This window comes from Martes martes, assembly GCF_963455335.1.
Source record: "Martes martes genome assembly, chromosome: 12".
Classification (NCBI taxonomy): Eukaryota; Metazoa; Chordata; class Mammalia; order Carnivora; family Mustelidae; genus Martes; species Martes martes.
This window is the reverse complement of record NC_137900.1, coordinates 69197370-69223871: the sequence shown is the minus strand read 5'-3', so window position 1 is coordinate 69223871 and position 26502 is coordinate 69197370. Positions and strand designations below refer to the sequence as shown.

Genomic DNA, 26502 nt, shown 5'->3' with positions numbered 1-26502 from the left:
TTCTTCCAGTCTCTGGCTTATTTTTTCCACATTGCTTATGGTGTCTTTTGGTGCATAGTTTCTACTTTTAAAAGTTGAAGTCATTTTTTTCCACTTTGGTTTGGACTTTTTATATTTTAAGAAGGCCTTTCCTACACCAAGTTCATAAAGACATCTTCTCCTATATATTTGCAACTTTCATCTTTTACTTGTAGCTTTATAATCTGCCAAGAACTTAATTTTCTAATTTTTCTGACATGAACAACTAGTCCCAGTGACAGTAATTAAGTAGCCTGTCTTTCCCCCATGAATTTATAATTTTAGTTTGCAGATTCTCATCAGTCTCTTCTCTGTATTTTATAACATCCAAGCACAGAAAAGTAAAATGAAGTCCTGAGCAAAATATCTGGATATGCTGAGCTCTTAAACAATGCTGCATATGAATTTTTTTTTAAAACCCTGTCATGTCAACCCACACCTGTGTGTAATTCCAACACATCTTTGAAAATGGAAATTTATTTGTATTGACAATAGGTTGTGAATACTTCTGTTCATGAATACTGCACATTTAATCTCAAACAACAATTAGTATAAAAAGGGATCCTAATAATGACGTTGCTTGTTCTGCCTATTATTTATGGTTGGCTTTAGCCAATGTTTCTCTTAGAGACCAAAACCTAAATTAGAAGTAAACTAGAGCTCAGACTATTGACAACCGTATGATGCGGTATTGCATTTGTGTTTGAATATGTGAAGGTCTGATATCCATGGTAAATGTAATGAAGTCCTGATATTTAAATGTGTGGTCATAGGTGGTGTTCATGGGCTTAACAGTCATGCAGTGTGCGTGGAGCTTTGCTGAATTGTATAGTTTTTAAAACAAGAAGAATAAGCCTGCCTCAAAGGTTAAGACATTTAAGTTGAAAACCCCCAAGGGAAAATTAGTACCTATGAAATTTAAATTCATTCAGATGAGGAAGGACGTCATCTAAGAACAACATGAACTGCTGATTGATTGTACCCTTCAGGGGAGGGGACTGCTAACGGTGACAACAGGCCAGTGGCATAGCTATGGTTTCAGAGACTCGGCCTTTGGCACTTGGTGGCCGTGAACTCCGTTGGTGTGCAGTTCTGGCCTCATGCATTTTGCACCATCTCCGATCCCAGTTGGGGCTGGGTGAATGGCTTGGCCTCTCTTCAGTGCTTCACCATCCAAGGCAGACAGCATTGTGCTAACCAGACATGGAATGCACAAACTATCACCTTCATACAAAGCAGACTGTGAAAAAGAGGCATGAACATCGTCCAAGGGGCTATGGCTTAGTGGTTCTCAAACTTTTCTGTGCAAAAAATTCCCAAGGCTTCTCGGCTCTCATGCCTCGATTCTGAATCAGCAGGTCTCTGAGGGCTGGGAGGCTGCACTGAGTGAACATGGCAGCAGGTGGTGGTGTGAGAGCTCTGAGACCACACCGGATCCATCTGCGGAAGCTGCTTCTTCACAGTTGTCCGCCATGATTTTGGTTGTTATCAAGGGCAGTTGGTACCATTCCAATTTAATAATCTCTTTTTGTAGATTCCCCTTCTTTTGCTTAGTAGACTTAGAAATTATATCTCTACTGTAAAGGTAAAAATCAATATCACTATAAATAGAAGGTACACATACGTATGCATTAGGATAAATGGTGTGTGCATGTACATGAGTGTTTGTATGTAGGGATAGATATACATGTGTACTTCAATGTAGGTGAGGATTTTTTCCTTCCAGTTTTTCAGTTTAAAAGTCAACCTTGGAGCAAGTTTATATGTGTGCATGTGTGATATAAATATACATCTGTAGTTGTATCACATCCACTCAACATTACTTAAGTGTGCATTTCATCTGCTTAACATCTTTTGTTTCACAGTTTTGCAAACACTGAGGGGAAAGTGGGGCGTAGGGAGGAAAGAAGCATTCATCTCAAGCCTTCAGGAATTAACGTCTTACTTAGTCTTGCACTGAAGAGGATTTCTAATGTTAGAAATAGCACATTGGTATGGCTGATGTGCTTTGAGATGACGCCTCTAGCTCTCTGTTCAGTGGAGGGAGGGCCCCTCGACAGTTTGAGAGCTAACCAGGAAACAGAAGGGAAGATGGGTGTCTTTTCAAGAACTAGAAAGTCCTTCAGTTTTGGTAGGAAACTTTTAGGGAAGGGAAGAGGATGGCAAGGGTGACCTTTCTGAGAACTGTGAGGGCTCACTGTGTGCCAGCTGCTGCGTGAGGTGCTCTGCACACACCCTCTTGTTCAGCATTCTTGACACCACTAGCCCACCTGCACACCACGAACACCGCCGTGTAGCTACAGAAATCAGGCAGTACAGAGTTTGAGACATTTGCCCAGGGTTCTGTAGCCCCCCCAGGTCACCGGAGAAGAAGGGACAGAGTGACAAGAATCATCAGAATCTTATTTCCATTCAGACTTTATAAAAGAAATGGATTAGCTACCACATTTAAGTTGTGAAAAAGGACATTAAGTTAATTTGGCTTTGTTTGTTTTGTTTTGTTGCACAATCTTGAGCGTGCATCCTCTTGTGGGCCCGATGTAAGCCGAGACACTTTACCTCCCATGCCTTCCAAGGAAGACCTCTCAGTTTGTGAACGTTTTCTTATTGTAGGTTCTGTAGGGTCAACTTTTAATATGATAACCTTTAGTGATAATGTAAACTTGTAGTAAGAAAGCGAAAAACCAAAAATCTCCCACTTGTTTTTGCTCATGATTACTTAATTGAAGGAACGATCATTAACATAATCTGTGAGTTGCATCACTGAGACCTACTTGAGTATAGTGGTTAAGGGGAATTGGAGGCCCATCTGAGGATGGGGAGTGTGGGAAAGGTGGACCCTGATGAGTAAGCCTTTCTAGGAGAGCTCATGAATCAGGCCCGACAGATTCTTTCACAGAACCTTCAGACAGATTTTATCAGAAATGTACATTCAGGATTTGGCTTGGGTATTATGATGATCATGATGGTACTAACTTCTAATTCCAATCTTCTGTATTTGGAGTTTTATTTTATTTTATTTTATTTCATTTTATTTTTTATTTTTAAGTAGGCTCCACACCCAGCATGGAGCCCAGCAGGGGGCTTGAACTCATGACCTTGAGATCAAGACCTGAGCTGAGGTCAAGTCCCTTAACCGACTGAGCCACCCAGGTGCCCCTGGAGTTATGTCTATCTATTTATTAAGATTTTATTTATTAGATTGAGATATGACAGATAGAACACCAGTGGGAAGGAGAGAGAGAAGCAGGCTCCCCGGTGGGCAGGGTGTCCAGCGTGGGTGGGGCTCCATCCCAGGACCCTGAGATCATGACCTGAGACAAAGGTAGCTGCTTAACCGACTGAGCCACCCAGGTGCTCCCCTCCCCCTGGAGTTCGTTAAAGGAACATCCCCCCAGCTGCTGTTTCTTAGATAATAATGATCTCTATCCACTTCCAACTATTTTCCACACAGTCTGTAAGATGATTTCACAACATTCCTTGACACAAGACAAATAGCAAAATAGCCCAGCCTTGGGTTGCCTGGGTGGCTCCATCATTTAAGTGTCTAGCTCTCAATTTCAGCTCATGTCATGATCTCTGGGTCATGGGAGTGAGCCCTGCATCAGGCTCCATGCTTAGCACAGGTTCTGCTTGAGTTCTCTCCCTCTGCTCCTCACCCTGCTCATGCTCTCTCTCTCTAAAATAAATAAATCTTAAAAAAAAAAAAATAGCCCAGAGGCACCTGGGTGGCTCAGTGGATTAAAGCCTCTGCCTTCGGCTCAGGTCATGATCCCAGGGTTCTGGGATCAAGCCCTGCATCGGGCTCTCTGCTCAGCAGGGAGCCTGCTTCCTTCTCTCTCTCTGCCTGCTTCTCTGCCTACTTGTGATCTCCGTCTGTCAAATAAATAAATTAAATCTTAAAAAAAAAAAAACAAAAGTAGCCCAGCCTTCTCTAAAGAGGTAGATGGGTAGATGATATTAAGTAAAACAATGCCCATAGAAGGGCCAAGGAAAGATGGGTTTTCCCAGAAACATTTTTTGTTTTCTCTTTGACAAATAAAATGATGAAAATGACCTTATGTCTTTTTCTTTCTGGAGGCCTGAAAACTCAGAACCCGAATTTGAGGCTCCTCAGCTCTTGCCGCTCTGGCCTCAGGGTCCATGCATCCTTGTTCTTTTTCTTCTCTAGCTTAGGCTTTTTGCCCTAACTCATCTTTTCCTTGGGCCCAATTAATTATTTTCTTATATTTGCTGTGAAACTAAGTGGCATATAACAGCAGTTAAATATACACATGAATAAACATAAAGATCTGAGTAAAAGTAGATTAAAAAAATAAGCATTCTGTATTAAATTTCCAGTGTGAGTGCTGGCTTGAGTGGAATGAGTGAGAATTTCTCCTTTCCATGCTTTTGGCAGCTTTAAACTTTACATTTTCTTTCTTTCTTGTGAGCCATTACGAACTTGCTTGTCAAGGTCATTTCTCCGTTGCCCATCTTGCAGACAGAGTTGGGAATTTGTGGTCAGAGTTGCATGGGGAGCACGTGCACATGCACACACATAACCCCAGCATGAGATGGTTTTATCTGTTGCATATCAAATAGTTTTAAATAGATACTTCTACACTATTTAAAAGCATTTGTCAGAAGATTAGTAATTCTTATCTGAAGGTAATTCTTATCTGAAACAACCTGCAGACTGGCAGTTAGAATAATTTTAGTGTCTTATTTTGGTTAGGAGTGGGTTTCTTGTGTTTTAAACTCAAGATTGGTTTTAATTAACTTGTTTATTTTCAGTAGAGAGTTCAGGTTTACATTTGAGCTTAGAAACAAAGTATTTTTTTTCCTCATTCCAGAGGGAGCTAGACTCTACCTCTCCTATCCTGAGCAAGGAACTGGTTAAAGCCACAGGAACTTTGCTGGATAGTCTCGGGACTTTGATCCAACAGGTAAGTAAGTTGTGTCTTTCCAGCCCCAGGAGGCAGACCACTATGGCTTTTTCTTCACCCTGAGTGTGCTTAGAGGGTCCTTTTGATTTGAATATTGTGTGACCCATAAAATCAATTTCAGAAGCATCTGTATCTTAAAAATTACCCGGGTGGAGCTCTTTGCTATAGAGATGAAAAAAAAAAAACAAGATGTAGAGATGTCTCAGAGCTAATTAGTTTGTGGTTGAAGGTCCAGTACCTAGTTTAGAACTTTCTCCTAGTGTTATTCCTGCCCCTAGTTTATGACTCCTTATCTCACCAGCCACTTAACCATATTTCTTCTTCAGTAGCAAGGCCAGTCTTTTTACCAAAACATTTGTTTGCCAACTAATAGCGTATACCCCTCATTCAGACCTTCTGCTGTAAACACCTGGCCTCTGATGTTCCCCTTTGGGAATGTCATTTCTTGATGAACATTAAGTCAGATTTGCCTTTTGGGTCTGCGTGTTGACAAACGTATCAGAATAACCTTATATTCACAAGATCAGGGGCCTGTAGGTGCTGCCAGAACCTTTTCTCTGCCTGCCAGCCTGCATGTGTTTCCTGTCCATGATGCCCAACCTTGTTTCTGGTTAGACTTGGAGAGGAGGAGCTGTCTGGAACTGAGTGGGAGGTGGCAGTCAGAAACAATCAGGCCTAAATGTCCAGGACAGTGGATGGGAATACTCTTCTCAGACTTGGTCCAGCCTTATTTTGAATCATTTCTCTAAATCATTTTTTGGTGTTTGTTTTATTTTTCTCAACTATCAAAATTTAGATTTCCGAGAATAAAAGTATTGTACGTTCAAAATGTTCTAAAGAATATTTAGAAAACACGGAGATTGAGCACTATTGACAATTTGGTGTATTGCTTTTAGTTGTTTGCTTTTTTTCTTTGAATTCTGATCATGGGTGTGTGACTGAAGAGGCTTGGGTTTTGGGTCCCTTTCAGGAGAAGTGCTTTCCAGCCTGCTATTTGTTATTCTGCTTGTGAATGCTGGTGACCTTTATGTAGGTGCAGAAGCTGGGTCACCTGGGGCTCTTCCAGGAGGCAGAAAGAAAAACAGAAAATGACCTGCAAGTCCGTAGCCATTTCCCTCGGGTCCCAACAGCGGGCTCCAGTATACCCTGTGCTCTCCCAGCTTCCCTCCAGCCTTAGAGCAAGCAGAGCAGAGACTTGACATGGGAGGGTGTCTCTAAATTTAGGGTCTGGGTACAGTGTTTTCTCTTACATCACTGGCCTGCCTTTTGTCCGGGGTAAGAAAAATAATTGAAAGCCTGCGATGTTCCCATTGCTGATGAGGCAGAAACTCTCCATTGAGCCATATATCATTTTTCTTGGCACCTGGTTCCTTGTGCCCTGTTTGCTCCCTGGGCCAGGCCGAGCAAGGGCCACCCATACCTCTCCGTGGAACACTTTCAAGCCCCCGTGACCATAAGTTACTTATTGTCAAACTTGCTATTTCCCTGAGACAAATGGGCAGAACATAAATAAATGCACATGTGTATCTGTTTAGTGTTTGAAAGAAAGTTGGACGTTTTGACCAAAGCACCACCCTCAGTAGGAGAAGGGAGCTAGCAATTTCCAAGCACCTCCCCCTGACTTGTGCAGTTTCCCCCAATTTCCCTGTATCATTCACATGACAAATGTAAGTGGGCCTTATTCTTCCCATCTTAGGGATGGCACGGAGGCTTAGAGGAGTGGGACTTAACAGTCATATAGATAGTTAATTGAACTGTTGGACTACAAACCCCATGTTCTTTCTGCTTTAGCCTACTTTTTGTGTGATGAACTCTGATGGAAACTAGACTAGAATAGAAAGGATACTCTTCAAAGAAGGACATGCAGACTAACGGGACCTGGCATTTGGGTAGAAATGGAGACTTTAGGAACTAGGTGAGTGAAAGCCGGCGTGAGCGCCACATCTGGTGGCAGGGAAGGTGTGCCTGATGAGATGGGAAAGCCGGATGGGGAGCCTCTCAGTTATGTCTCTAGCCCCCAGCACACTGGCTTTCCTGTTTTCATGGGGGCTTGCATGGTCAGAGATGGAAATAAACAGGTGAGCGTATAATGTGCTGAAGAAAAATAAAGCAGGGTAAGAAGGATAGAGGGTGCTGAGGTGTTGTTTCAAAGGGGTGATTAGAGGAGTCATCTCTGATGAGGGGACAGTTGGACCTGAAGAAATGACCACGTACTGTCCGTTCCAAGCAGGAACAGATACAAAGACACCGAGGTAGGGCATGATTAAGGAGTGTATTTAAAGATCCAGGAAGGAGCACAGTGAGGGAATGAGGGAGAGGGCACTGGGAGCTGAGGCTCAGGAAGGAGACGAGCACCGTGCAGGCCTGGTAAGGCTGGATTTACGCTGAGCGAGATGGGAAGCCAGTGGGGGGTTTGGAGCAGAGGGAATATGATGTGACATAGAGTATGAGGCTGTTTACGTTCTGGCTCTTAAACTGAGAAGAGACTAAGGTGGGGGCATGGAAAGAAGGGGGCCATTGCAGTGTCTTGAGAAAGTAGTCAGCCAGCCATTCAGTCCATAGATAATAATCAAACACCATCTTTCGTGGGCTGGAGGACAAATGGCCACCCTTCCCCGTGAGTGGGAGTGCTTCACAGAGGAATTGTGGAGTGTGAGCTGAAGTGTAGAAAAATGAGTAGGAGTTTGCCCCGAGACAGGTGCTGGAAAGAGCCAAGGGTCTGGAATAATTCTGTTGTTTTGGTTCCTCTGTCCAAAAATGTACTGGTTTTATGTGGGAAGAAATTTGTTCTTTTGGTTGGGGGCTGATGGGCTGGTGGGCTGGTGGTAGTGAGGCAGCCTGTGGAAAGAGAAGTGAGTGGCACTCACTTGCTATCAGTAAAACATCCGCAGGGCTGTTCACCCACCAACAAAAGGAAGAGTTGTCTGGCGACCTCTGTCCTCCCTGTGTAGATGCCTCATCCAGGTGATGAAAAGATAAAGTAAGGAAAAGCTGGCCACCTAACTGTGATCTTGTATTATATGTCAGATGCTCCCTCTTTGGAGGGAGAAATGTTTGTGACCTGTGCCTGCCCCTGGAGTGCCTGGTGTCTCCCCTGGAGGCAGAAGGCAAAGTCAGGATCTATAGTACGAAGGACCATGGGTCCCCAAGGAACCAGGAAGCCGAGACAAAAAACTGGGCACATGGCGCCAGAATTTAGGCCTTCTACAGGACGTGGGCAGGGCCCTGGGTCTCTCCTCTCTGCCCTCCGTGACTCTGTCGGGTGGTGAGGACATGAAGTGACATTTCAGGGAATGTAGAGGTGTGTTACTGATTTATTGTGGAATATGTAGAAATGCAAAGTGCGTGATAAATATTTAATGATGAGAACAATTGGGCCAGGAACTCTACAAGGTGCCAGAGCACATTTGTCTATGAGACAAAGCGCCAGTCTGGTGTGAGTCACAGAGCAGCCTGCGGCTGCAGGAACGTGGGACTCATCCTGTTCAGGGCCTTCTGTTCCATGTGATTTACTCTGCCCCGTGCTCTGTTTAGCTTCCTCGTCTTGGCGAGAATTGGGGGCCCTCAGGAAGTGACTTTTGTAAGGCTGGAAGCGAATGAGGCCCGTGGTTGGGACGCAGCCTCGGGTCACCCATGTGATGCTTCTCGTTTCGTCCAGCACTTCACTGTGACCAGGATGGGCACTTCACACCCGCTGCCTTTCCTCCCAAGGCACAGAGGCCTCCTCAGTTTCCACAGGGAGGTTGAAGGTGTTTTAGAGGTGAGGGCGTGCTCTAGGATATGCGCAGTTCCTGACGGATGTGTGTGAACACAAGGCTGTTCAGAGAAAGCCTTCTCTTCGTCCTCCAGAAGATAATCCAAATGAAGTGAAGCCCATCCTCAGGGGGCTCCACTGACTTCTGGTTTGTGCTTCTCGATCTTTAATTTGCGTAGGGATCACCTGGGTGTCTTGTGAAGGTGCAGATTTGAACTGTACTTGGATAGATCCACACCTTGCTGATAAACCCCCACTGGTCCCCAGCGGAGTAGCAGGGTTCTGTCAATCCCATCCCAAGGCTCAGAGGACAGGACATAATATGTTCTGGGGTGTGGCTCTGGAGAGGTCAAGAAAATAAGCTCTTTCTTTCTCTCTCTTTCCCCCACCCTCCTGATACTCTCTTCTCCTTCCCTCCTCCTTCCCTTTCTCTTCCCGATCCCGGCCACCAGCTGCTGAGCATGAACAGCTGGAGTGACATGCGGCAGGAAGTCCTATTCCTGACCAATGCGAATAGCTCCAGCTCGTCCACCCAGATCTACCAAGCTGTGTCCCGCATCGTCTGTGGCCATCCCGAGGGGGGCGGCCTGAAGATCAAGTCCCTCAACTGGTACGAGGACAACAACTACAAAGCCCTTTTTGGTGGCAATGGCACGGATGAAGATGCTGGCAGCTTTTATGACAATTCTACAAGTGAGTGTCTGCATAGACGGAGCCCCTGGCCGGCTGGCCCCCGCCCTGCTTAGTGCTATTCTGGGTCCCTTGTGCATCCTCCCTAGTGTTTACCCTTATTCTCTGGGGCACCATTGGAGATGTACGTGTCTGTTTGCCCAGGAGGCTGAGCTCCTTTTCCTTATCGGTGAACTGTCCCCCCTGCTTTGAATGGGGCCTGGCACATCTCAGGTACATGGTGTGTTTATTAAATTCAAGAGTGAGTGAAAGCCCACCTCCCCAGTTTCCTGGGGCTTGTAGGAGGGGAGTTCCCAGAGAAATCAAGGATCTTCTTCTTTCCTCTCCTCTACCCTCCCCAGACATGCTTTATATTAAAAACTTTAAAATAACAGTTATAATGACAGCAATAAAAGCAAACATTCAGGGAACATTTCCTGTGTACTGGGCATTCTGTGGAAGTTTTCTCATTTAACCCTTCCATGAACCCTACAAGGAAGGTTGTACAACCCCACATTTTATAGGCTCAGCAAGGTTAAGTGACTTGAGCAGAGCCACACCATAGCAAATCCACAAGAACCAGGGTTAAGCCCGGATCGGCCTGGCCTGGTGCTTTTCCCCCGTAAACCACATGGCCTCTGAGATAGCTTGTTAACATGGCGTGTGTACCGTCAAACTCAGACTCAGACATTTGATCTGCTGTTTGTTTTTGGTGCTTAGCTGCAAGGTGGTGTTAAAGAATCTTGTAACTCCATATCTGCTGCTCACACTTGGATGGTTTTGTGGGGATGTGTGTTCTGTGTCTGGTGGCAGCAAGGAGCCAATGTTACAGTTTTAGACAATGGCATCCTTTTCCTTGAAAACACGATGCAAGTGAGCCTTTCTCCATTTCCAACCGCAGGTGTCTCTTTCAGACACTGAGTGAGGCAGCTTTTTGTGCATTACTGTAACACAAGAACCTTTTATTCTTCTCTGGAGTAAAGCACTCCAGACATAGCAGGCTGCTTTGCAAGCCTGAAGGGGATGGCATTAGAGGCAGTTTTCTGAAATGCCATCCGCTCTACTCCCTCACTTGCAAGTCAACCCAAGGGAACTTTCATTTGCAAAGCAGATACAACTATGAGCAAATCCTTTTTTTTTTTTTTTTAATGTATCCTCTCTGCAGCATACAGAGGATGCTTGCCATCCAAAAGAACCAAAAATGAAATTAAAAAAAAAATTCAGGAATCCTTCTGGGTAACCAAACCTCATTGTCTATTATAACTTTGGATTTTTCCATTAGGAATTTTTATTACATATGTTAGATATACTTGGATGAGACTTGTTAAGGGAAGTGTTTTATTTTTGCTAGAAAACTAAAGTCTAAATTCATCTCTCTGTTCTCAATGAAAATGAGTTGGCAGGCTGACATGAGATTATGAATCCAGAGTTATGCATATATGTGCATAGTAAAAACATTTTTCTAGATCTTCTTGGTTATGAGTTATCCCTCTCTATAATAAGCTCTGATTACTTGTCAAGCATTCCTGTAGGGGCTCTCTTGATAACATCTGTTAATCCTCACCACATCTCTGCCAAGTACATAGTAACTTTATTTTAACAGAGGAGCAAACTGAGGCTCAGACAAGTGAAGGTATTTGTTATGTAGCTCGTAAGTGGTGGAGCTGGGATTTGAACCCAGGACTGTTTGGCTAGCTCTAGAGCCCTTGTTAGTTCCTACAAGTATATGACCATGCTTGTGAATACCTACCTTTTGTTGTCTTCATAGCTCCTTATTGCAATGACTTGATGAAGAATTTGGAGTCCAGTCCTCTTTCCCGCATCATTTGGAAAGCTCTCAAGCCTCTGCTTGTTGGGAAGATCCTGTATACACCTGACACTCCAGCCACCAGACAAGTTATGGCCGAGGTAGGTTGCCCAGGCCCAGAAATCCCTCTCCAGAATCCTCCTAGGGTTATAGCAAAAAAGTGAAGGTGGCTTCAAATGGATTATATCAACTATGCTCATGGCTTTTTGGGGTTTCCAAAGAGGGAGAACCACAAGTGTGGCCCAGGCCAGAACTGACTGTAGAGGGCCAGCTCTCCAGCCTTGGGTATTTGAGTCATTGCTGCAGGCAGGCACTTCTTAGGAATGGGAAAGACTGGAAACAGTGACGGAGCATCTTGTCAGGGTCAGCTGAATATCTCATGGCTCTGCCTCTCCTTTTTCCTGCTGCCTTTGGCTCCCCAACTGACTTCAGGTGAATAAGACCTTTCAGGAACTGGCCGTGTTTCATGATATGCAAGGCATGTGGGAAGAGCTCAGTCCCAAGATCTGGACCTTCATGGAGAGTAACCAGGAAATGGACCTTGTTCGGGTGAGTGTCCCTCGGATTACTAGGTGCCTGCTTGATGCTAGACAGGTGAGTTTCTGGTCACTTTGCTAGAGGTGACTGAGATGGGAATTCTTACATTTAACCAGGATAGATGTATTAATAGCATAATGGCTCCAGCTGCCGGTGATAGTGCACGGATGACTCTTTCACGCACACTCACATCCCTGTGTCCAGTGGTCAAAAATCAGTGTTCCAAGAAACTCGGTGAGGGTTGGTGTTGGTGATTGTAGGCCTCTGCCTCTTGTCATCTCTGGTCCTAAAGCATCTTATTTATTCTTTCTGTATCTTGGTAGTTCTTGACACAAAGGCCTGGGTCCTCCCTCCTAAGGCACTGTGTGAGTGCTGAGCCACTGTTAAGGTGTGGAGGGGAATTGCCCTGAGTGCTTCTGAGCCCCTTGAGAGGGATAAGTGCTCTAGAGACAATTGGATTCAAAAAACGGAGGAGTCTGAGCAAGAACAGAATGTTTCCTTTGTATGAGCCTGAGTGCCATTTAATCACACCATCCCTGCCTTGGGCTGAGTCAGAGAGTCATTTGACTATTTCCTATCTCCATGGTGAGGGAGGCCTTTTTCTTTTGTTTCTGCTGCCATTAAGAAGCAGGAATGGATTTTACCAGGTTTCTTGTCTTGACACCTCATCGATAAGAGGGGGCAGCTGGGTTTTAGAAGCAGTGCCTACTTGAAAGCTACTCTTCCAGGCTTAGGATTCTCCCTTGATGCCCTGGGTTGGAGCAGGGGGTGGGAAGTGTGAATACCTAGGGAGCCTTCCAGTGATGGGAAAGCTGGAATCATCTTTGTTCCTCTGTCCTATTACATATGCTGAATTCTTAAATTGGGGCCTTTAAAAACTTAGGGACTTGGGTGAGAAAAACATGAACAATAATTTGCATGGATATATGGAATAATTCCTGATCAATAATAACAGCTCATCCCCTGAGTTTGAGTGTCTGTTGGGCTCCAGTCACTCCCCCAGAAGGATTGACGTGATCCAGCCACATGCAGTGCCAGAGACCTAGGTGTGATTTTGGGCCTCTTCTTCCTGGTCCTGTCCTTGGGATCTGATTTTTACTTGTTGGATGTCTCTCCTTCTGTGTCTCAGAAGGCTATGAGGGGTCCTGTTGAAGGGACTCCATGTGTTTTGTTCCATAAGCAGATAGATGTTTCCCCTACTCTACTGATCAGTTGACTTAAAAAAAAAAATTAAAGATTTTTATTTATTTATTTTTTAAGTAATCTCTATACCCAGCACGGGGCTTGAACTCACAACCCCAAGATCAAGTCACATGCTCCACCAACTGAGTCAACCATTTAAAATTTTTTTTTAATGTGCCCATTGAAAAACGTTTAACTGAAGTATAGTTGACATATAATGTTAGATGCTTCCCTTACTCTTAAGTGGAGAGTTTGGCTTGGATGCTCCAGCAGCTTCTGGCTCCCAGTGCTTAGAGGACAAAGCCCTTGTAAACATGGCCATGGCATTCGCTAGTAATTCTGCTGGCAGAACCTAGGGTGTGCAGTAGGAAATGTAGGAACTATGGCTGGGGAGGAAGGCATGGCACATGGTTTGGAGGGCCTTGTGCGCAAAGCCAAGAATTTTTACCTTAAGCTCTGGGGGACCATGAACAGGTTTTAAGCAAGCAGAGATGCAGATATGTCAGGAGCATTCAAGTATGGAAAGGTGGAAGGCAGAGACCAGAGTGGAGACTAGCCAAGTGGGGGGCCAAGGCTTCCGTGGGAGGTAAAGCCTCATGGTTGCTTGATTGTGGAGGGGGAAAGATTTCTAGCAGGAGGATGGTGGGGATGTCCAGTGGGCCCATGGGTACTGAGGCCCAGAGTGCAGGAAGGTGGTTCAGCTGGAGACGCTGACTTGGGACTCCTCAGTCTGTGGGTGGAAGTTGAGGGAGCCTCTCAGCTGCTCTCTTTTCTTTCTGAAGGAGTGTTTCTCTAAGTCCACAAGCTTGGGCTGCTCAGTCCTCTGTACCCCCTATAGCCTTGTGTCTGGTATGTGAGGTAATGCCTGAGGCTTCTGCTTCTTTTGGGGTAGCTCTTGTGTTCCTTTCTTTTTTCAGCTTTATTGAAGTGTAATTGATATATAAAAATTATATATACTTAAGCTGTACAACACATTCTGATATAGTGTACATTGTGAAATGGTCATCACAAATCAAGCTAATTAACATATCTGTTACCTCACAAAGTAGTCTGTTAGCAAATTTCAAGTATATAGTATTTTTTTTTTTAAGATTTATTTATTGAGAGGGGGCGTGCAAGTGAGCAGGGAGAGGGACAGATGAAGAGGGAAAGCAGACTCCACACTAAGTGCTGAGCCTGACACTGGGCTCAATCCCAGGACCTAGAGACCATGACCCTAGCCCAATACCAGAATTGGACGCTCAACTGACTGAGCCACCAGGCGCCCCAACAGTACAGTGTTGGTAACTACCGTCATTTTGCTGTGCATTAAATCTCCTGAACTTACTCATACTGCATAACTGAAACTTTGTACCATTTGACCTACCCATTTCCCTTATTCCCAGCCCCTGGCAACCACCATTCTACTTTATGGTAGCTCTTATCTTTCTACTGTTTCCAGCTGTGTCTGCGTGCACTGCATCACCCCCCAGTTCGGGAGGCACTTCTGTGTTGAGTCACGAAACCCAATGACACTAAACTGTTCTCCTTTCTGAGCTGCTTTTTGCCTCCTTCATCTCAAGACCCTGCTTTTTCCCTGGCTACCCCTCCTGAGGGTGATCTTAGGTCTCTTGATCCCCCAAGTACCCAAGAATGGCCACGTGATCGGTGGTCTCACGCGGTACATCTTTCCGGTCTTGCTGCCTTCCTGAACCGTATTGCTCAGAAGCCGCACTGGACAGGGCAGGCCTCACCCCGAACGCCGTGTGTCTTCATTCAGCTCTTACTTGTTCGAGTCTCCAAAGAAAGCCATTTCAGAATTACTAACCCATACCCCTGTGAATTTTGTGAGGTAAAAATTTGTTATGTTAACAAAAATACTTCACATATCTTACTGATGATATTGTAAATTGTTACTCCCTATAGGAAAGCAATTTGGGATGAGAATTACAAGAGCCATAAAAAAAGTGCTATCCTGTGTATCTCCATTCTGTACACCCTCGGGGATGTACCCTACAGAAATAATTTTAAAGAAGTCACTGTATGAGAGGAAATGTTATTGCTATAATAATTGTTATTGTGAGAAATTAGAAGTAGGCTAAATTCTTAGCAGTATGGGAATACTTAATGAAATTATGGTATATATACTCAATAATACCATTATGCTCCCATTAAAATAATAAATATGAAGCCACATGGGGGGGAAACTTAAATTGTTAGTGGAAATAAGACTGATTTAAAAAGTAGCAGTGTTTGGCTCCTTAGAGATTCCATTTCAGTAGAGCTAGAATCTCATCTTCCCCTTTGAAGCTGTGATAGGAGTTACACTTGCTTCTCCTTTTCCATGAGCTGAGTTTGAAGCTAACCCACTTTTCTGGCAACACCTGTGCAGGCTTCTGCCCCAGTCCTTTGGGTCTACTGGTTGAACACCAGATTAGTTTGTCCTTCTCTTTCGTGTTGACTTCCATGGGAAACCCAGGGAACAAGACATGGAAGACGGGCCTCTTCTGCACCACAATCCATGCATGCTGCAATTTTACCTGGTTTTATCATGGCACCATTTTCCCAAAGTAAACAGCATAAGTGGGGTTATCTTAATTCAGTCTAGAGATAAGGTGTGTATGAGGAGTCATCAGCTAGAGTCTCCAAAGCAGAAGAAAATATAATGCGGGGGGAAGGTATGGTAGAATCAGAGTCCATGTTTCATGCCCCAGCTTTGCTACTTTTTAGCTGTGTCACCTTATGTTAGGGAATTTTTTTTCTCATCTGCAAATTGGGAATTTTTAGACAGATCTTCCTCATGGAGTTGGGTGAGGTAAAACATATAAATGATCTAATATAAAATTGTGCAGAGTAAGTCTGATCACTGTTGTTGCTGCAGTCAACACTGTTAAGCTAGGCTGGAAACATGGACTCTGGATTCAGCCTAGTCTAACTTTGAGTCTCAGCTCCATGTCTGTTAGCATTATGACTCAGCCTTGGTTTAAGATAATACTTTTTTTTTTTTCTGACCTCTGTATTCTTCTCTTCTGTAAAGTGGCAACACCGTTATCTACCTCACAGTTTTCTGTGAAGATAAAAGAGACAACATATGTTAAAAGGTTAGGTTTTGTAAATCATATAAGACTTAGTATCTAGACTGAGTTGGTGTTTATTGATTGTACTTTCTCATTGGAATGGCAGATGCTATTGGCCAGCAGAAGCAATGACCACTTTTGGGAACAGAAATTGGGTGGCTTAGACTGGACTGCCAAAGATATCCTGGCATTTCTGGCCAAGCACCCAGAGGATGTCCAGTCTGCTAATGGCTCTGTGTATACCTGGAGAGAAGCCTTCAATGAGACTGACCAGGCAATCCAGACGATCTCTCGGTTCATGGAGGTGAGGACTCGTTCCATGGATCATTTGGAAAAGTCTTTTGCTTCTTTCTCTGAGACGGTACAATAAAGTTTGGATTGGAGGAAAGTTTAGAAATAATGTATAATCTTATTTCCAGTATATATTGGGCTAAATTCCAGCCCAATATAGGGCTTGGTATACAGAAGACACTCCTAAATGTTAGTTGAATGACTAAATGAATGAATAAACAGATTAATGCTAGCTTTATTCGGTCTCCAAGAAGTGTTTCTATCCATCCATTGTCTTCTAGGTTTTCCCAAGATTTCATAGCTCAATACCTCACAGCAAGAAAGCATGCCCTTAAAAAGGCATTATTTATGAAGCTTATCTGAGAACTAATAGGATACATTATATTTTAAAAATCTGGTTTTAAAAATTATGTGACTTCATAGGAGCAAATGATGGCTTTTTGGGGGTCTGCTTATTTGGTTAGTTATGGTTGAAAATTGCCAAGAAAACAGAGGAAAATTAAGTATGAATCATTGTTTCAACCTCTTTCTGTCCACAAAAATCAATATAAGTAACTTAACTCTAAATACTTCTAGCATTTCTCTTAAATTGCCGTTAAAAAACCAAAAGGATCTGTTTTCAATCGAATATTGGAAAATGACTAAGGAGAAGATGAGGGGGTGGGGATAGAATTGTCATGCAGTTAGCACGCCCCTCCCAGGACAGTCTGCCTTGGGCGCCGTGTGTTTTCCGGGCTACCAGAGTTCTCATGAAGGCTGTTCTTCCGTCAGTGTGTCAACCTGAACAAGCTCGAACCGGTAGCAACAGAAGTCCGGCTCATCAACAAGTCCATGGAGTTGCTGGATGAGCGGAAGTTCTGGGCGGGGATTGTGTTCACCGGAATCACTCCTGGCAGCGTGGAGCTTCCCCATCATGTCAAGTACAAGATCCGAATGGACATTGACAATGTGGAGAGGACAAATAAGATTAAGGATGGGTGAGTTCAATCCCACCACACCAGCCAGTTTGGGGGACATCAAGAGCAGCTAAAATGACTAGAGGCACTTTGTTTTAAGTAATAATTTGGTAGAAATTTCACCCCCAAATAACTCTTAACTGGTGGCATGATTTTGTTGAAAGTGGCACATTCATCGGTAGAGACAGTTATTTCAAAGGTCATAAAATACCATCTTTTGATTCAGCATTTCTGCTCAAGAGAATTAAACCCATGGCAGTAAATCAACAGGAAGAAAAGAAGAAACAAAGCCTTTAGGTTCCCTGTGCTAGCATTACCCATTTTTACAAAAAAGGGCAAACTGCCAGTAAAAAAGGGAATAATTAAGCAGATTTTGGTATATCCACTTGATCCAATGTTAGGAAGCCAAGGAAGGGGGGAAAAAAAAAACAAACCAACATCCTGGTGGTGGTATGCTCATTCTCATTATATCTGTTTAAAAATATGTGATTTCACTCATATGTGGAATATAAGAAACAGCACAGAGGATCATTGGGAAAGGGAGGGAAAACTGAATGGGATGTCATGAGAAAGGAAGAAAAACCGTGAGAGACTCTTAACTCTGGAAACAAACTGAGGGTTGCTGGAGGGGAGGTGGGTGGGGGATGGGGTAACTGGGTGATGGACATTAGGGAGGGCAGGTGATGTGATGAGCACTGGGTGTTATACGCAACTGAGGAATTATAGAACTCTCCATCTGAAACCAATGACATACTATTATATGTTGGCTAGTTGAATTTAAATAAAAAAATAATTTATGTGCACACTTGAGACTAGAAAATAAGGTATAAATATATAAGATGAAAATAGGTGTTCTGTCTTGGTGGTGGGATCGTGGGTGATTGGCTTTTTTGGGAATATTTGATGACCTGTGATCTGGTTTTAGGTACTGGGACCCCGGTCCTCGGGCTGACCCCTTTGAGGATATGCGCTATGTCTGGGGGGGCTTTGCCTACTTGCAAGACGTAGTGGAACAGGCGATCATCAGGGTGCTGACGGGCACTGAGAAGAAAACTGGTGTCTATGTGCAGCAGATGCCCTACCCCTGTTACGTTGATGACATGTAAGTTACCACTGAGCTGCCATCCTCATGGAACTGGGTAATGCTGTCCCCAGAGAGAGTACCTGCACATACATACTTACACACATGCGTGCACATACATCCGAAGGAGGAGATCGGATGCTTTGATTTTATGTATTTCACATATGTGTTGATACCAAAAAAAAAACTTTTTTGAAATTCATTGAAGATTTTAGGAAATAAGATGCCAGGTATAGGTAGTTGATGGTCCCAGCCACGGCATTGACACACATGTGTACATCCTGGAATCCTTTCTCCTTTTTCATCTGTAGTTACCAGCGCTTCTATTTTTCACATACCCTGCCCTTTTGGTCAATGTTTGCTCAGTCTGCAAACTCCAGATGTGTTGTGACAAACATATGCAAGCACATACACGTGTTTGTATGTCCCCCAAACTCAGAAACAGTGGTCTAGACCTATAAAAGCTGCCTGCGGATCCACTTGTGCACTTACTTTTTATAAGTGGTAAACCGCATTTTGAAACAGTCCAAACAAAACTGAACAAGGCCTTTTTATCTAAGACTTTAGATAATCTTTCAATGCTAAGTCACTAAGCTGCAAAGATCTTGTTGTGGGAACTGTGCCTTTGAATCTAATGTTTTTTTGTTTTTTTTTTTTTTTTTAAAGAGAGAGAATGAAAGCGGGGAGGGGAGAAGGAGGGGCAGAGGGAGAGAGAGAGAATCTTAAGTAGGCTTCATTCGGGTGTGGGGCTTGATCCCATGACCCTGAGATCATGATCTGAGCTGAAACCAAAAGTCAGATGCTGAGCGGACTGAGCCACCCAGGCACCCGCCCACTAGTGATTTCTTGGGAGAGAGCACGGCCAGAGGTGTAGTTGTAGGCATCCAGGATCTCTAATGTCTCTTCCAAACTCTGGAAGTTCTCTCAGTCTCTGTTGTGGTGTGCGTGTGTAGAGATCAGAGTGTAGGAGGAGTGGGGTTCCTCTTCTGTTTGTTTTCTGCTTTGCACTGAGCAGCTATTTCCTTGTGCGGCTCACTCTAGCTTTTCCAAGTCACCCTGAATGATCTTGTCTTTCACCTTTAGAAAGATTAGCCAGAGTTTTCTCAGCCAAGATTTACTCTAGAAAGGATACCTTCAGATGAGGATAGGAGGGGAGCTTAGTGGCATTAAGGGCCTCTGCCTGTTGTCACATAGCTGCTAAGTGCCTAAGTAGTAAAGCTGGGACTTGGGCCTGGAGTTCCAGGGTCCACATTCTGTGTCCCTTTTACTTCATGGCACTGCCTTTCCTGTTCTAGTTTGGAATCTGAATTATGACTGACCAGAGCTGCCTGGAGTCTATTTCTGGTTTATCTGTGATAAAAGTTGTGCAAGGCAATCAGGACATGACCTTGGAGATGTCGAACTCCTGTGAGAGAAGGAGTTGGTTTTTCGGTTTTTGTTTTAATCTGTAAAATAACCCACACCTCACAGACATCTAGTGACTGAAGCAGGCCCCAGAGAAACTCGACTTGGCAGCATGTTGTTCGTTTAACTGTTAACACTACGTTGTGCTCCTCATGAAGCATTTGATACCCTGTACGTTTTGGATTCCAGCGAGCCTGCCCCTTGTTCACTGAGTCTCGGGTCTTCCTCTCGCACGCGTGACTGGGGGGCCCGGGGCTCTGAGCCTGAATCTCACTCCCTGTAATTCTCCCTCGCCCTTCCCTGGGGCCTCCAGCTTCCTGCGGGTGATGAGCCGGTCCATGCCCCTGTTCATGACACTGGCCTGGATCTACTCGGTGGCTGTGATCATCAAGGGCATCGTGTATGAGAAGGAGGCGCGGCTGAAGGAGACCATGCGCATCATGGGCCTGGACAATGGCATCCTCTGGTTCAGCTGGTTCATCAGCAGCCTCATCCCTCTGCTCGTGAGCGCCGCCCTATTGGTGGTCATCCTGAAAGTAAGGCTGCCACACTGACTCCCTGCTGTCCAGGGACGTAAAGGCTGTGAGGAGAAAAGCAAAGATTATTTGGGAGGGAAGGGGTCAGACATGTCATCTACAGTTTCCTCATTCTGTATCTGGGGAGAGTGAGAGTGACTTGCCCAGGGTCAACTCAGCTGGTTGGCAGCTGAGCAGGGCTGGAACCCAGGGCTCTTGCTTCCCACATAGGCACCCACTTACCTGTGCCATGACGTCTGCCAGGCAGTGGTTCACGAAGCATCTGAGAGCTGTTCATCTCCTCAGATGTATTGGTTGGTGATTCTGCCAGAACTCCTAAAAACAATAATCAGAGGGATGTGTATTATTGCAGATTAGGTTTTTCTGGAAGCAGAGGCTGAGAGAGTTTGGTGCAGGGGTACTTATTAGGGATCAATATCTATGGAAGGGATGGGGAAAGTGCAAGATTGAGTAGGGGAAGGAGTTGTGAAATGCAGGATAGGGCCAATCCCACGGGCCCTTGGGGGCATATACAGCTTACTGGAATTGTCCCTTGTTGAGCTGTACTATTCAGGCCCAAGGCCTCCCACCCTGACATCCTAGACCTTGGGCCCCTCAATCAGTCATTGGAATCATGAGCCCCAGGGCTGGGCAGCTTTCTATGGCTGTGACAGACCCAGAGAAGTTGACATCTAGAGTGTGTCTGCTGCAGCAACCAGGCAACACGTTCCCTCTCCAGGGGGCCCTGCGCAGTGCTGTTTTGTGCCACCCCATATATTAATAGGTTTATATGCTAATCTTTCCTTATAATGATTTAAGGAGGTATCATGTAAAAATAAATGTTGTCAAAGAGAGGGAAGTATACTTAGTCTTCAGTTTCCTGGTCAGAACAGTGAGCAGCACTGCTCCTCCCTAATACCTCTCAGATGAGTATGAATAAACCCTTTTTCCCACAGATCATGCGAGGACATGCTCGCTTATTGAGGCGGTGCATTTAATAGGTCTCTTCCTTCCCAGTTAGGGAACCTGCTGCCCTACAGTGACCCCAGCGTGGTGTTTGTCTTCCTGTCTGTGTTCGCTGTGGTGACCATCCTGCAGTGCTTCCTGATCAGCACACTGTTCTCCAGAGCCAACCTGGCGGCAGCCTGTGGGGGCATCATCTACTTTATCCTGTACCTGCCCTACGTGCTGTGTGTGGCGTGGCAAGACTACGTGGGCTTCACACTCAAGATCTTCGTGGTGAGAACCACCCCTGGGAAGTAGCTGCATACAGCCGCCCCTGGTGGTTCACCTCCCCCTCGCAGTCCAAGCTGAGAGCAGAAAATGAGTGTGTGTGTCTGTGTCCATGTGTGTCTGTGTTCAGGGCAGTACAGGATTGCTGAGTCTTTGGGGCATCTTTGGAAGCATAAAATTCTAAAAGTTTTATGCTCTCTCATGCATGCATTTCTGAAATGTGTGTGCATAATGAGGGGTTATAAATAAAATCCTTTTATATGCTGCTGGTGAGCCCACTCCCCTCAAGGGATCTGTAGGTGAATACTTCCATATCTTGTAATTGATCCATTTTGCAAATTCAAATTTCTCTAGGTGGAATTTATATTAGAAGTGTTAGGAAACGAGAGACGAAGAGATGGATAAGTGACTTTTGCCTCTTTCTCACAGAGCCTGCTGTCTCCTGTGGCTTTTGGGTTTGGCTGTGAGTACTTTGCCCTTTTCGAGGAGCAGGGCATTGGGGTACAGTGGGACAACCTGTTTGAGAGCCCCATGGAGGAAGATGGCTTCAACCTCACCACTTCAGTCTCCATGATGCTGTTCGACACCATTCTCTATGGAGTGATGACATGGTACATCGAGGCTGTCTTTCCAGGTACATGGAGCTTCCACATGCCTTTAGCCATCAGCTGGGGAAATGTAATTCCTGGCTGCCAAGCTCTGCCCTGTCTGTGGTAGAATTTCTGCAGGGCCTGGAGCTCCCTGGAAAGTGACTGTGACTTTAGCCCCACGGCAAGCAAACAGACCGAGGAAAAGCAGCTGATGCTTACTACTGCGATAGCCCTCATTTCTTGAGCCCTTTGTGCTGGTGCTGTGCAAAGTGTTGTGTAGACCAGGGGAGTTGCTCTTAGACCCACTTTTTTGCAAATGAGAGAACTAGGACTCAAGTTAACTTGCCTGTGGACACATAGCTGGTCAGTGTTGGTGCTTAGAAGTGACACCAGTTGGGTCATACTGGGTCACCTAGTCCAGGGGGTTCCTCCTTCCAGTGCTGGCCCAGTTCTCTGATTCTGTATCCCCAGGATGAACCACCAGCAGAGTTCCCTGAGTATAGCTTGTGAAGAGTAAGATATGTTGGCTTTAAGCCTTTATCTGTGATTTAATCAAATTAACATTCCTAAAATTCATTTTAGTTCTTCCCTTAATAAATCTCCTTGACCAAGAGTTGCTGTGGATACATTTTTGGATAAATCAAATTCTATGAGAATGAGATTTAATTTTTTCTGCTTCCCCTGGTTTTCCTCTGAGGGAGTGTATGCGGAACATTTATTACCTCTGCATGAGCTTCCTAAAGTGGATGTGCAGTTTTGTATCCTACAGATCTGGGTTCAGATTCTGAGTTCTTCATTTACTGGCTGAGTGACCTCAGTAGGCTACTTATCCTTCAGTTTCCTCTTCTGTAAAATGGGGCTGATAACCTGCCTTGTGGGGTTGTTTGACTATATAGTAGGTCTCAGGAGATGTGAGCTCCCACTACCCCACCTCCATTCCAGGGTACCACTGCCAGAGGCTGTGTCAAGGAAGGAGTAGTTCTGGCTGGGATACCTCGGGAATGCTAGGATGTTGCTGTGCTTGGCTTCCATCTTGGTTTTTATCTTTGCTTGCAGGCCAGTATGGAATCCCCAGGCCCTGGTATTTTCCTTGCACCAAATCCTACTGGTTCGGTGAGGAAAGTGATGAGAAGAGCCACCCTGGTTCCAGCCAGAAGGGGGTATCAGAAAGTAAGTGCTACCAAACCTGCCCTCCCCTTATCCTAAGTGCTGTTGCCCCCACTGTCAGGGACAAAGGATGGCTTTTGCCCTTTAGAGAGTCTGAAACCACTCTAGGAGCAAAGAAATCACAGGAAAGGAAAATTACTAGGAAAGAGGCCCTGATATCTGTACATTCACACCCCCACCCCCATGAACACACTGTTCATGATAAATTAACATCTAGGAAGAGGAGGTAAAGACAACTGTGAACTGTAGAACCATAACCTCGCTGCCTGCCTCGTCATCGTGATAGATATATGAGCCTGTGTAGGCTGATGCCAAGTGGCTATCGGAGCTCAGCCTGTGCTTCTTGATGTTCTCACCCTTCATTACTCAGGGCCCTACTCCTCTCCTGGCTCCTGATTGTAGGTGGGGGTGCCCACAGTTTAGCAAACTGTCTTTTGGGCTCTTTGCTCTGGTTCTTGCAGAAAAACTATCTTTGTGCTAGTGTGGCTTCCTAAGTAGTTAATGAGTTCCTTTCTACCGATCTCTTCTGTGCCTTCCCCAAGTTGCCCGTGGAAAAGTCTGCTGTTCTTAGGCATTCTAGACAACTACAGCTGGCCCTTGCCCACTGTCCCAGCTTCTTCTCCTGCTCTTCCTACTCTTCTTACCCAATCTCCTCTTTTTTCAAAGATTTTATTTATTTATTTGGCAGAGATCACAAGTAGGCAGAGAGGCAGGCAGATAGAGATGAAGGGAAGCAGTCTCCCTGCTGAGCAGAGAGCCCGATGTGGGGCTTGATCCCAGGACCCTGGGCTCATGACCTGAGCTGAAGGCAGAGGCTTTAACACACTGAGCCACCCAGGCGCCCCTTACCCAATCTCCTCTTAACACCAGCCTTTGGATTCAGTCTCCTAGAACATGTCCTGTTCTTCCACATCCCCATGCCTTTGTATGTACTCTGTCCTCTCACAGGAGAACCCTTTCTCTGACTTGCCTGCTTTCCTCCTCCTTCCTCAAGATCTAGTTCTGTATCCCTACCCCTGAAGTAGTCCTTCTAGATTCCCAAGTAGTCAGACAGTTCCTCCTCCAAGATTGCGTGACATTGAAAAACAAGCAAAAGGCCTTTCTATTTAAAATAATTATAGACTCATGGAAGTTGCAAAAAATAGTATTGGGGGGGTTTCCCTTGTGCCTTTCATTTTCGTTTCCCCCGGTGGCAATACCTTGCATAACTACAGCGCAGTATTGAAACCATGACATTGGCACTGGTACAGTGTGTAGACCTCTTTCAGACTGTAGAGTTTTACAAGTACTCATTCATGTGTGTGTATTTAGCTCGGTGCACTTTGCCACATGGAGATTCATGTAATCAGCTCAGTCAAGATGCAGAACTGTTCCATCCAGACAGACTCCCTCATTCTGCCCCTTGAGAGCCACCCCCACCAACTTCTTCCCCAGTTCCTGAGACGTGTCAGCCACTACTCCTTTCTCCACATGGTATTTCCAGAATGTGATATAAATGGAACCATATACTATGGAACATTTTGAGTTTGTCTTTTTGTCACTCAGCATCATTCCCTTGAGATCCATCCAGGCTGTGATGTGTTTCAACAGTTCACTCCTTTTCCCTGCTGAGTCGTGTTCCATGGGCTGAGTATTCCACAGCTCTACGGCATCTTTAGATGTGTTTTTTAAACCGCTTTTAGCTTCCTGTGTTTTAATTGCTTGCCAAGTCTTTATAAATTGTGAATGTGCCTTTATCAGTGAATTCCCATCACCAACACTCCTGCCCAAATAGGCCCTAAATAAACGTTTGCCCGAGAAACCAGAAGTATCCATGGAGAGAAGACAGTTGTGAGAGCACGAGCCGAGCCCCTGTGTCTTTGTGCCGCACTCTTCGGTATTTGCCGTGGGTTCATTCCCATCCTGTCTTCTGTCTTCTGACAGTCTGCATGGAGGAGGAACCCACACACCTGAAGCTGGGCGTGTCCATTCAGAACCTGATGAAGGTTTACCGGGATGGCATGAAGGTGGCTGTTGATGGCCTGGCCTTGAATTTCTATGAGGGCCAGATCACCTCCTTCCTGGGCCACAATGGAGCTGGGAAGACCACCACCATGTAAGAGGAGGGTGTGACTGTCAGAGTCTGCTGTGGGCAGTTTCCAGAGTGCAGTTAGAAATCAGGATGCAAGGGCACTGCACTGGTCACTGGGGCAAGGGCAGCAGCGCTGAGGGGAGGAGTTGACGAATGTGAGATATTATCTCATCACAAGAGTGCTTTCCTTACTGCCGGTTTTGGCTAGATATTTCCTCGGCCTGAAAACAGCCTGGGAGCCCTCTTGGTGACCTTTCCCGTTTGGTTCTCAGAATTCTGCACTGTTCCTGGAACCCTAAGGCTGTGACAGCTCTGAGAAATGGTCTCCTTTTGAGCTGGTTTTGTTAGAATTATGAAGCAAGAATATGGGAGGATTTGATATGTTGGAGGGAAGTAGTGATTTCCAGGAGCTCTGTCGCTTAGGAGGTGTGAGAAACAGCTGGCCATGTACTGCCTTTTCTGGGACCGATAGAGACCTATAAAGACCTTATGACGGGCAGCTTCACGAGGGAGCATGGGCCATAAACACCAGAGTTAGCCTCAGTGACTTTCAGTGCGGTCCCTCAACTATTGCCAAGGGCATATCTTTTCCTGTTTTTTGTTGTTGTTGTTGTTGTTGTTGTTAATGCAAAGTCAATATATGAACATTGCAGGTAATTTTTAAAAGGTACACAGAAATCCTACTGCCTAACACAAAACACTATTTTTATCACTAAATAACTTCTTCTGGTCTGTCCATTTTTCATGGACATGATTTTAGACTTACAAAATGTATATTTCAAACTGTACTTTCCATTGCAAAGTGGAGTCATTAAAAAAACACTTGTCCTGATAATGCCCTTTCCAACACATAGGCCTGCTCCTGGTTATCCACTAAAGCAAAGACTTGTTTGCTTTGTAGGGGTCAGTTCGGGTCTGTTAGGAAGGAATGGGGGTACGTGTAGGGGGATTGATGCCTCTGCTGTAGGTGCCCAGGCTCTGCGCCCCGGCATGGAGCATTTCCGGGGGAATGGGGATAACCCTGACTCTTGCCTCTTAAACTTTTGCACTCAGGTCAATCCTGACTGGGCTGTTCCCTCCCACCTCGGGCACTGCCTACATCCTGGGGAAGGACATTCGCTCTGAGATGAGCAGCATCCGGCAGAACCTGGGGGTTTGCCCCCAGCATAATGTGCTGTTTGACATGTGAGTACCAGTGCACACTGAGAAGCAGACCCTGCCTGCATGCGTGTGTCATGAGTCA

General features: G+C 45.2%; 1 protein-coding gene across 2 annotated transcripts in view; it reads left to right on the top strand.

Moving 5' to 3' along the window:
• The window catches only part of ABCA1 (ATP binding cassette subfamily A member 1), a 127143-nt gene that overhangs the window by 63223 nt on the left and 37418 nt on the right, over positions 1-26502 (top strand). For both annotated transcript variants that reach the window (XM_080820555.1, XM_080820556.1), the window contains exons 8-20: positions 4854-4946; positions 9153-9393; positions 11138-11277; positions 11609-11725; positions 16058-16255; positions 17014-17219; positions 18124-18300; positions 19997-20219; positions 21216-21437; positions 21861-22065; positions 23078-23191; positions 25112-25283; positions 26313-26444. In XM_080820555.1, the coding sequence (XP_080676681.1) occupies positions 4854-4946; positions 9153-9393; positions 11138-11277; positions 11609-11725; positions 16058-16255; positions 17014-17219; positions 18124-18300; positions 19997-20219; positions 21216-21437; positions 21861-22065; positions 23078-23191; positions 25112-25283; positions 26313-26444 (2240 nt within the window). The remainder of the gene's footprint in view (positions 1-4853; positions 4947-9152; positions 9394-11137; positions 11278-11608; positions 11726-16057; positions 16256-17013; positions 17220-18123; positions 18301-19996; positions 20220-21215; positions 21438-21860; positions 22066-23077; positions 23192-25111; positions 25284-26312; positions 26445-26502) is intronic.